Source organism: Mesoplodon mirus (assembly GCF_964341445.2).
Source record: "Mesoplodon mirus genome assembly, chromosome: 12".
NCBI lineage: Eukaryota > Metazoa > Chordata > Mammalia > Artiodactyla > Ziphiidae > Mesoplodon > Mesoplodon mirus.
Window position 1 is genome coordinate 46,059,965 of NC_138988.1, and position 12,125 is coordinate 46,072,089.

At 45.8% G+C, this 12,125-nt stretch overlaps 1 protein-coding gene and 1 long non-coding RNA gene across 2 annotated transcripts in view; one reads left to right on the top strand and one right to left on the bottom strand.

The window, feature by feature from the left end:
• LOC309813730 overlaps positions 1 to 12,125 on the top strand; it is a 61,309-nt gene that overhangs the window by 37,872 nt on the left and 11,312 nt on the right. The gene's annotated exons all lie outside the window — the stretch shown is intronic.
• On the bottom strand, positions 5,276 to 10,244 carry LOC309813727 (protein phosphatase 1D-like). Its single transcript, XM_082638825.1, has one exon. The coding sequence runs from the start codon at positions 8,214 to 8,216 to the stop codon at positions 6,546 to 6,548; it is 1,671 nt and encodes a 556-aa protein (XP_082494951.1). The 5' UTR covers positions 8,217 to 10,244; the 3' UTR covers positions 5,276 to 6,545.

The following is a 12,125-nucleotide window of genomic DNA, read 5'->3' on the forward strand; positions in this document are numbered from 1 at the left end:
ATGATAAACTCAGTGCAGTATTACCTTGTCAACTAATCAACAAAACAAATAGAAAAATTTATTTTTCTTTTCATGATTATTAATAAGTTAAACATTTTTAAAATTTGATTCTTATTTTATTTTGCAGTACAGTTAATGCTGTGTTACTTTCAGGGGTACAACTAAGTGATTTAGTTATACGTATCCATATACCAATTCTTTTTCAGATTCTTTTCCATATAGGTTATTACAGAATATTGAGTAGAGTTCCCTGTGATATACAGTGGGTCCTTGTTAATGATCTATTTTATATGTATATTAATGTGTATATGTTAATCCAAACCTCCTAATATATCCCACCTGCCCACCTTTCCGCTTTGGTAACCATAAGTTTCTTTTTTAAATCTGTGAGTCTGTTTTGAGCTTGTCAAGTAGTTCATTTGTACCAATTATTAGATTCCCGCTTACCCTTCACCTACCCAGGCAGACGTCAACTCCTGCAAAACCGTTCTGCTGAGGGTGCGTCATTGTACATGGGGCGACTCTAAGGAAGGAGGCTGGAGGTGGGGACCTTACTGCTAGGAGACTTGGAGACTAGGTGACTTGTCAAAGCTCTTCGAGGCCAGCGGGCCCACCATCCTTTGGGTGCACTAGGCTTGGTTAAGCTGTAGGAGGGCCCGCCTGGATCTGGTGATGGTGGTCCCATGCAGAGGGGACCAGGCACTACAGGACCAGCGGGAGCTCATTTGCTGGCACATCCTGCCCAGCTCCCTCAGCCCCAGGACCCTCCATCCTTGGGACCCAAGCCTGCGCAGGCTCCAGGGATGTGACATTAGCTTAGGTTACCAGGCCTGAGGGGAACATAGTAGGCATTTCTTTCCTTCTTCTTCTTCTTTTTTGTTTGTTTGTTTCTAATTTAACTTTTAGGTTATATTGGAGTAGAGTTGATTTACACTGTTGTGTTTGATTTACGCGTACAGAAACTTGATTCAGTCATACATATCAATATAACAATTCCTTTTCGAATTCTTTCCCCATTTAGGTTATTACAGAGTGCTGAGTAGACTTGCCTGTGCTATAGAGTGGGTCCCTGTTGATAATATATTTTCTATATATATGAGTGTGTGTATGTTAATGCCAACTTCTTGATTTATCCCTCCTGCTCACCTTTCCCCTTTGGTAATCATTAATTTCTTTTCTTTTTTTTTGCGGTACGCGGACCTCTCACTGTTGTGGCCTCTCCCGTTGCGGAGCACAGGCTCCGGACACGCAGGCTCAGTGGCCAAGGCTCACGGGCCCAGCCACTCCGCGGCATGTGGGATCTTCCCAGACCGGGGCACGAACCCGTGTCCCCTGCATCGGCGGGCGGACTCTCAACCACTGCGCCACCAGGGAAGCCCATGTGTCTTTTTGAAATAGGATTTTCTGTGGATATACTTCCAGGAGTGGGGTTGCTGGATCATTTGGTAGCTCTAGTTTTAGTTTTTTAAGGAACCTCCATACTGTTCTTCACAGTGGCTCTTAACCAATTTCCATTCTCGCCAACAGCGAGGAGGGTTCCCTTTTTTCCACACCCTCTCCAACATTTATTGTTTGTAGACATTTTGATGATGGCCATTCTGACTGGTGCGATGTGATAGCTTGTTGTCATTTTCATTTGCGTTTCTCTGATAATTAGCCACGTTGAGCATCTTTTCATGTGCTTTTATTTTTTTTCCCTTAAACAGTGTGAGTAAAAGTTATCTCTTGAAATGGCTTCTGGAAAGTCTTCCCATTTTTGAATTCTTCTTCGATGACCTACCCCAGCACGTTACTTGAGGGCAGGTGTCACCTAACGCCCCTCAGGCCTTGTGAACATTAAGTGCCCAGCAGCAGCAGGTTTATAGCTGTTGTTACAGGAAGCGGCCACAAGGCGGCAGGATTTCTTCATGCTCCAGTGTGGTGACTCAGGCAACCAGAGCCTTAGGGAAAGTTGTGTTCCTGGCTTGTAAAAGAGAGGGGAGTGTGCCAGCACAAGGACTCAAGGGCTTGTGCCTCATTCCTTTTTCCCCCTTACCCTGGCAGATGCCAACCCCTGCATAACCACTCTGCTGAGGGTGCTGTCGTCCGTACATGGGGCTACTCTAAGGAAGGAGGCTGGAGGTGGGGACCTTACCACTAGGGGACCTGGCGACCAGGTCCCTTGTTAACGCTCTTTGAGCCCAGAGGGTCCACCATCTTTGGGGTGCAGTAGGCTTGGCTTAGGTGTAGGAGGGCCTGCCTGGATCTGGTGATCGTAGTCCCATCTAGAGGGGACGGGGCACTCTGAGTCCGGGCAGGGCTCCTTTGTTGGCACGTCCTCCCCGCTGGCTCCCTCAGCACCAGCGTACTCCAGCCATGGGACCCAAGGCTGCTCAGGCTCCAGGGATGTGACACCAGCCCAGGTCACTAGGCCTGAGGGTAACAGAGTAGGCATTTCTTTCCTTACTTTTTTTTGTGTTGTTTTTCATTTAACTTTTACTTTAACTTGGAGTAGACTTGATTTACAATGTTGTTTTTGTTTTAGGTGTACAGCAACTTGATGCAGTCATAGATATCCATATGTCTATTGTTTTTCGAATTCTTTCCCCATTTAGGTTATTACAGAGTGCTGAGTAGAGTTCCCTGTTCTGTATAGTAGGTCCCTGTTGATGATCTATTTTATGTGTGTGTGTGTGTGTGTGTGTGTGTGTGTGTTAATGCCAACCTCCTAATTTATCCCCCCTGCCCACCTTTCCCCTTTGGTAAACATAAATGTCTTTTTGAAGTCTGCCAGCCTGTTTCTGTTTTGTCAAGTTGTCATTTGTACCAATTTTTACATTCCACCTATAAGTGTTATCCTATGATATTTGTCTTTGTCTGACTGTGTTCACTTAGTTTGATCACCTCTACATCCATCCATTTTGTTGCAGATGGCATTATTTCATTTTTTTAATGGCTGCATCATATTTCATATATATGTACACCACATCTTCTTGAGCACCTAACATGAGCCAAGTATTATTGTGTGGAGTTTATATTCTTTATCTCAATGGTATAATAGCTCTCTGTAGTAAGGGGTTATTATAGTCACAATTTTTTTCCCCATAAATAAATAAATAAATATGTTTATTTATTTATTTATTTAGTTAGTTAGTTAGTTAGTTAGCCTGTGTTGGGTCTTCGTTCCTGCACGTGGGCTTTCTCTAGCTGCGGCGAGTGGGGCCTACTCCTCGTTGCGGTGCACAGGCTTCTCATTGCGGTGGCTTCTCTTGCTGCGGAGCACAGGCTCTAGGTGCGCAGGCTTCAGTAGTTGTGGCTCGAGGGCTCAGTAGTTGTGGCTCACGGGCTCTAGAGCTCAGACTCAGTAGTCGTGTCGCACAGGCTTAGTTGCTCTGGAGCATGTGGGATCTTGCCGTGTCCCCTGCATTGGCAGGCGGATTCTTAACCACTGCGCCACCAGGGAAGTCCTAGTGTCAGAATTTTACACATGAATACGTGGGGGTATACTGAGAGGTTTGAATTCAAATTCAGTGAGTATGTCTCCACGTGTGACCATGGTTGCACCACTTTCGTTTTTCATCTACCCCTATTGCTGTTTTGTGCCCCACTCTAGGTTCTTGAGGTAGGTATCCCAGGCTTCTCTCTCTTCACTACTCCTGGCCCTGCCGCTGAAAGACCTCCCGTGACCTGGCTCCATACACGGAGCCTGGAAGGGCCAGTCGCAGCCTCTGTCTTCCCTTCCATACTCAGAGCTGAAGATCTTACTCAGAGGCCTTACTGGTGAGGAGTCAGACACTTACAGAAAATAATAGGAACAAAAGACAGAAAAGTTGGGGAAAGCAACTTTAGAATTTATCAGAGCCTGGCGATGGGGAAGAAGGCTAGAGAACCATGCTGGCTGGCAATCGATGTTACCTAAACGAGTGTGTATGTGAAGATCTGATCGTTTATGTAGCAGAGCCAACTGTTGAGATAGGCATGTATGACAAGAAGCTGATAGCTGCTTGGACTTGCTAAAAATTGAATTAATTTTAAGCAATACAGTGTTTAGTGAGGAGAAGTGGCTATGCCTCAGTATATTTCCAATGCCAAGAATATGCTGGTACCTAATTAGGCACCTGAGTCTTGTGCCACCCTGTGATAGAATCTGCATTGCATGCCATCCATGCCAGGAGAACCAACCACCAGTCCAGCAACTGGAATGGATGAGAAGCCCTCAAATGGACACTATAAGGTGGAGGGTTATTGAGATAATACCTGAAACAATGTCCTGAGAGCACCGCGTTGCTGGATTTGACTTTAATAAAGCTTTTGCTCCAGGCATATTGATACCTGAGAAAAGCCTGTGTAATTATAACAAAATTAGAAGTTTATTTTTTCTTTATTGAGTGTTGTAGTACAATGGGAACTGACCCAGCAAAATTTGTTAACATTGCTAGAAAGTGGGTTACGTCCTTCTAAATTCCACTGCATCTACCAACTTGTAGGCAATAGGGATATGGTATGACCAATTCAAATTTTATATTTTAAAATGCCACTCAGAAATGTTTAACTTAATATGATGATTTGAGCACAGACATCCAACTCTCTAATTCCCCATCCTTGTGACTGATCTTGTCCTGAAAAGAATACAAAAGAGAAGAGAACAAATAATACTACCTTTTGCCTCAATTCTTAAGGACTTTTCTTCATTCTTAAAGACTTGTGTAGATGGATGTGAATTGATCGTGAGGGATGACTCAAAGCCTTTTCTGAGAAAGTTTCTGTTTCTTAGGCAGCAAGTAGAGGAGATTTGAGCAAGGTTTTATTAATGTCCCTGAGTTTGGAGGAGCTAGGAGGGCATACTGAGTGACTGTTGAGGGACCAGATGAGAATGTCAGTATTTGTTGCAATAGCTCAGTAGTAATAGAAGCTCTATTAAACAAAGCCAAAGATGGACAGGTCTTCTCTCTGACTATCCTATTCTGAAGAATGGGACAAAGAAGGAAAGTACACACAACATGGCCAGATCACAGGGCTTCTCGGTCAAAGAGAAAACTGATAAAGCCAGTACCTGGTGGGTTGGCCTCATCAAATGTGAGAGACACTCTGTAGGTTCCCCTCAATTCCTGAATTCTGGTCGATCTTTATTTTTTTTGCGGTACGCGGGCCTCTCACTGTCGTGGCCTCTCCCGTTGCGGAGCACAGGCTCCGGACGCACAGGCTCAGCGGCCATGGTTCACGGGCCCAGCCGCTCTGCGGCATGTGGGATCTTCCCGGACCGGGGCACGAACCCGTGTCCCCCGCATCGGCAGGCGGACTCTCAACCACTGCGCCACCAGGGAAGCCCTCTGGTCAATCTTCGAATGGAAAAGTTGACTTGTATCAAACAGTCCTGGAGTTTACTGTCTGTGGGGAGGACCGCTCACATGGGCAATGAGCTCATATTGTCATTCACCAAAGAGTCACTTATTCTCTCTGTGGGAGGGTTATTCTTTTTTTTTTTTTTTTTTAACAGTTCACTGATTTTGTTCGATGAACAAACATGTCCATATAATCAATGAAAACCATAGGATATATAAAATAATTTAAGAAATGTTGGGAATTAGCAGCACCATCTGTTATTGACATAGCAAGAAAAACTTCACATATTTTATGCAAACACTAGAAGAGGATATAACTACTTTTAAGACCCACTAATGCCACTGAATGTCCAGGATGATTGAGAAGGGCATCTTTTTAGGCAAACCTACCTCCTTCTACTTCAAAGATTTGGTGAGCAAATCTGATGATTAATGTTTAGAAAAAATGCTACTGAAAGAAATAAGAGATACTGCATAGTATTTTAATTAGGACAAGGAGACTAAAACCCAGCTGCTTTTGCATGGCTCAACACTTCTGCTTCTATGAAAAATTTAGTTCTGAATTATGAAATCAGAAATAAAGAATAATTTTTAAAAGACACTAGTTGTCTCTAAGAAACATTAAGTGGAACACAGGTCACTATGAAAATACATCACTTTTCCAGTTTGCTTCATAATTTACTTTAAAAAGTTGTGTAGCTTTCATCACACGTGACTTATACAAATGTCTTAATAAGCATTTTTAAAAGTTTAAATGTATTTCTAAAATCGAATAGATTCTTTTGATCTTTTTTTAAACCTTTAGCCCTGTTGTTACATTTACTGTGTATCAGTGTAAGAGACTGAGTTTGTGTGAAGGATACAAATTTACACACATTTTATAGCAACTTATACCCTAACATCTACAAAATTCACATGTATAATACAAGCAAGTACAAGGCCAGGATAAAACTGTTGAATTCCAAAAAGTCAAACTGTATACTATTTTTATTTTGTCCCCTTAAAAAAAGTTCAGCTTCGGCACCAAATTCATAAAGCCCTCTTAGAAGTCTGGAAAAAAAAAATTCCAGATATATTTCAGCAAACACAAACAGTTTTTCTGTGCTGGTGAAGTAAAGGATTTCCCATTTTCTTCTGGCCCCTAAGTCTGCGTCACATGGTAAGTTTAACAGAGTTCTTTCGCCGTGAGTTTGTGGGGAGGCTTGCAGGCTGAGCACCGCTGCTTCAACTTAAACCATTTCGTCTATGCTTCTTCACAAGAGGGCCAGAGTTGGATTCTTCTAATGTCCTTTTGAAGTTTGTTGGAGGGGTTCTTTCAACTTCTTGAGCTTTCATTTGACCTGGGATCGACATCTCTAAGTTTTTTTGGTCCATGATGGTGTTTGTTGAATTGGTAGGCACAAGGCCAACTGACAGGCTATTATTCAAAGAAGCATGTATCCTTAAAGTCAGGGCTTTAGTGCAATTTTCTTCAAGTGGCTCTGGATCTTTTGAGGATATGACTGCAGCCTGGACATTCCCTCGAGCTATCTCAGCTGCGACTTCTAAATAATTCTCTGAGAAGGCATTACTACGAACAAGAGCAGGTATGTGGTCCTTAGAGTTCAGCCTTGGCCATGGGTCCTCCTCCAGTGACTTGACTGGTGGTGTAGAACATGGAGAAGGAGTCATCACGCAGGTTTCTTGACTATTATAGGAAGGGCTATCAGTCAGGTTCAGGTAGAGCTCGTCTCCATTGGTGAAATCTCCCTGAGTGCCCACTCCTGGAGAGATGCAGATTACTATGGCACTAGTATTATCCGCTCGAAGCCTACGCTGCCTCCAGCGGCCTAGAGCTCGATTCACAAGCATTTTGGCACAAGACTGTCCATGCTCACCCATCAGGTATTTTATCTCCTCTTGGTCCTGGCACATTGAGATGGCATCTTGAGGTGGAATCATATTCCAAAGACCATCACTCCCCAAGATAATATACTTGTGCTTCTGGGGATCAAGAGTGTGGACACTTGTGTCTGGTTCAGGTGACACCACAAACTCACCACTGAAGAAATCATAGCTCCAGAAATCACCAAGTGCTCTTGCTACTGCCAGAAATGGAATCTGGTCAATGACTGTGCTCCTTCTCACAGGTCCACTGTGAGTGAGCCGAGGTCGTTTCCAAACTACACGATTCACCCCAGACTTGTTCATCACGCTCCCCCCAAGTGCTTCAATTCGTTCTCTTTCCTTGGGAAGTTCTGGCTTATGGTCCTGTGTCACCTCCACCGCTCTGACAAAATCATCCTTTGGGTCATCCTGAATTCCAAGAACCACCCCTGAGTCACCCACATGAGCTACATACATCTTCAGGCCCCGTATGATGACCACACTGGCAGTTGTCCCTGACGTGCTGGGAAGACCTTTCATAGTCTTTGGCCATTCTGCCAGTTTCTTCCACATGGCGAGATGACAAGCGAGGAAGCCTTTGCGGATGGCAGCGCACACCTTCGCCGGCTCGGAAGAGGTGAAGCCCTTCTGCTTCTTGATGAAACCCCACAAGTGCTCCCGGGCAAACTGTGCCGCCTCCCGCCCGCCGTGCCCGTCGCACACGGCGAAAAAGGCCACTGAGGAACGACGGCGACAGCAGCAGCCGGGAGCCGGCGAGGCCCCGGCGTCCGGCGGCGCGTCGCAAGCCTCTCGGGCTGCCACCGCCGGGCCTTTCCCCGAGATTTCGCCGCCAGGAAAAGCCAGCGGTGACCGCTGCGGAGGCAACGGCTGAGAGAGAGACCGCCGCGGCGAGGGTTCTTCTTCAGCCGTGGGCTCGGGCTCCACCACGATCTGAGTAACGTCCTCCATGTGCTTCCTCCCGCCCTGGTCTGAGAAGACGCTCACTCCCAGGGAGTACAGCCCCGCCATGGCAGGCTGGCCGAGATCCCGCCGGTCCCACGCAGCCCGCCGAATGCGGCAGCGGGATGCACACTCTGCGCTCGCCGGCCAACTATTGTTTATCTTCGACTACGTCGAGAAGGGGGAGGGAGCGGTCCCGGGAGGGGGAGGGGCGCGCACGAGGTCGAGACTTGTCCGCCAGAGCTGGGCAGAAGCGCCAGGGGGAAAGGAGCCGACCAGCTGCGTCTTCGCAGTGCGCCTCCCGGGAGGGTTACTCTTCACACTCTGTTGAAGTCAAGCTTGGCCATGAGACTTGTTTTGGCCAATGCAAAGTGACCCTGACCCAGCCTCATGCACAGCATCCCGTTCCCTTTGAGTAGAACGCCTCCCCTTCCCGAGTTGCCTACTTAGAGAGCTGCTACTCATCCCAAACAGTCAGCTGGCTCAGAAGCCTTAGCCCACCTATTCAGGCAGGTGTCAAGCAGCCTGCTCATTCCTTTGTGGTAGCTCTGGTCATATTATTCACTTCCACACCTTCTCTCTCCCACCTGGAGATCCTTGTGGGCAGAGGATAATGTTCTAGTCATCTTTGTCACCCTGGCACCTTATACAGTTCATGGCACATAGGAGATACTTAATAAATCTTGGATCAAGTGAGTGAGTGAAATGATTTCTGCAATCAGTAGTTACAGCATATATTGGACAGTTCAAGCACGTCAACATTCATTTATTCGGCAGACATTTATTAAGCTCATTCTTTGTGCCAAGCATCGTGATAGGTGCCAAGATTACATTTGTGAATAAGTTAGTCCTGGCATCTGTCCTCATATTGCTTAGGAAACCTACGAGAAGATAGACAGCCATATACAGTGGAAGGCAGGAGTCTGGCAAGAAATACAGTTTCATGAATCCCACCCACATTGAAAGATCAGAGAGCAGAATATAGGAGTGGGGTGGGGGACTTCCCTGGTGGTGCAGTGGTTAAGAATCCGCCTGCCGTTGCAGGGGACACAGGTTCGAGCCCTGGTCCAGGAAGATCCAACATGCTGCGGAGCAACTCAGTCCGTGTGCCACAACTACTGAGCCTGCGCTCTAGAGCCCTCAAGCCACAACTACTGAGCCCACGAGCCACAACTACTGAGCCTGCGTGCCACGACTGCTGAAGCCTGCACGCCTAGAGCCTGTGCTCCACAACAAGAGAGGCCACTGCAGTGAGAAGCCCGCGCACCGCAATGAAGAGTAGCCCCCGCTCGCTGCAACTAGAGAAAGCCCACGCGCAGCAACAAAGACCCAGCGCGGCCATAAATAAATTTATTTTTATTTTTTAAAAAGGGCCTTCCCTGGTGGCGCAGTGGTTGAGAGTCCGCCTGCCGATGCAGGGGACACGGGTTCGTGCCCCGGTCTGGGAAGATCCCACATGCCGCGGAGTGGCTAGGCCCGTGAGCCATGGCCACTGAGCCTGCGCGTCCGGAGCCTGTGCTCAGCAACGGGAGAGGCCACAACAGTGAGAGGCCCGCGTACCGCAAAAAAAAAAAAAAGGAGTGAGGTGGGGCTTGCTCAGGTTAAGATCTGTACAATGCCTATGGCAAGAGGTTGTTGAATTAATGCCTGTTATGAAGCTAGGAGGCCCTAGAGGCACAGTGGGCTCAGAGCCACAGATCTTGGTGAGGAACAGATTATGGGAACAACTGTACTCATTTTCCTGAATGTGTCTTAGTTCTCTCTCCACCCTTGTGAAGCCAGGACATGATACAGCAGTTAGGAAAAACCCCAGGCTGAATCAAAGCACAGAACAGCTTCCATATGGAATGTTGGCCACGCAGGGGTGCTATTTACTTCTTCAAATCCTCATTATTTAACACATTTCTCTTATACTCCTGATTCTGGGACTAGCCTAGGTGGTCTCTGTCAAACCCCACCTGCCAGCCTTGAAGTTCAGCACACTTCCTCATTTTTATGCCTTCTGAGGGGATTGCTGTCTGTGACTGGGGAGAGCAATTCAGGATACACATTACTATGCGTTCTCGGAATTCATCCTCAGGTCTTAAATGGTGTGATCAGCTAGACAGTGTCTCCTGACCTTGAGAAGGAGCGATTGGCATTAGGAAGCACGCTGAGCTGATGCTGCCCTGCCCTTAGTCTCTAGACTGCTGCTTGGTTCCAGGAACGAGGTAAGAGAATCATCATAGCTTTTCTGAGGGCTCTGTGAGCAAGGCCTTGATGAGGCTGGAAGAGAAGACAGCTGTCGTTTGATGAGCACCCATTAGGTATTAAGTTCCTTCCATTCATTGTCTATGTAAAACTTTCTAATAAACTTCATGAGGTAGGCATTATACCCCCATTTTATAGATGAGGAAACTGAGGCTGGATGGGTACATTATTTGTCCAAGGTTATACAGCCCAAAGTGGTGAAATTCGGTTTTAAAACCAGGTCTGTCTCTCTCCGCAGCTCCAAATTCTCTTTCTTCATGTGATTTGCAAGATAGAGCCCCTGCCCTTGTAGCATTTGTAACTTGCTTAAGGAGACAAGATTCCTGAAAGTATGTTTAATAAAAAGAGGTGACAGCAACTCAAAGTTGATGAAAGAGAGCTACTTTTATTGACACGGGAACGGCCACAAGATATTGCTAAGTAAGGAAAGGCACGCTTGAGAATAGCAAGGTAGGCTCCAGTGGAGGCAAACAGTGAGGTGTATCGTGCCCCCTACCCAGATCAAGATAGCCCAGACGGCTTCCTCACGTCTTCTGCCAGTCAGCCTCCTCCCAAGGGTCAACCACTGTAATGATTTCTCTTACTATAGGTTAGTGTAGATGACAAAGAAAATAATTTAGTATCTGCTCTTTTATGTTTAGATGCTTTTACCACATTTTGTCTGTGAGGTTTATCCATGTTGTTACGTGTAGCAGAGGCTTTTTAAAATTGCTGAGTACTATTCCATCGACTGAATATACCACTGGTTGATGGATATTTGGGTGGCTTCAGATTTGGGGCTTTTGTAAATACTATGAACGTTCTTTTACATGCCTTTTGACTGACCTATTCATGTATATCTCTTGAATATCTATAGGTAGATAGATACATTGATATAATTTTATATTAATTAATTATTATATGAGTGGAATTGCTACATCATACAGGTTAGGCATATGCTTGGCTTAGACAGATACTGCCAAAAGTTTTACAAAATAGTTGTAATGAAGTATCCTGCTTCCAGCAGTGTATGAGAGTCTTAGATACTCTGCAACCTCCTCCTTCATAGTCTTTTCTAGTTCCCCGAACATGGATTGAACCCATGCCCTCTGCATCGGCAGGCGGACTCTCAACCACTGGACCACCAGGGAAGCCCCTGGGTAGTCTTTTTAATATTAGCCATTCTGGTGTTAGTATAGATGTAACATGTTATGGTTTTAATTATATTTCCCTAATGACTAATGATGTTGAGTACCTTGTTCATATCCTTATTGGCCATTTGGATATTCTTTTTGTGTAGGTAGTAGCGTTGGGGTGAGGGTTCTAACTGTGCCTGCAGGGGCTGGCATGGTTTGAACTTCCACTGGCACCAGGAGAGGGAGCCCGCAGGGTTTCTTACAGGCCTGTCCAGGTGTGGGGCAATAGGAGAAGAGGGGGAAAAGAGGCTTGAAAGCTGTTAGTGATCAAATATCAGTAATGAAGTTATACTCTTTATTACAGTGTTGCTCAGATCTGTGGTGATAAGCTAATAAATCTGAAATAGCCAATACTTACCTTGTTGCCTACACTTGGAACACAAGATAAATAAGTTTGAAAATGAGATACTGATTATCTTAACTCTTTGGTCTGGACCAGGGAACTAGCCTTTAAATGTGGTATGTCTTGCTTGGCTGAGCTGTGACTGTTTTACAGGTGAGAACTAGTGGTAGAATTTCAGAAAAAAAAAATGCAGCCGTGACAGAAGCATGG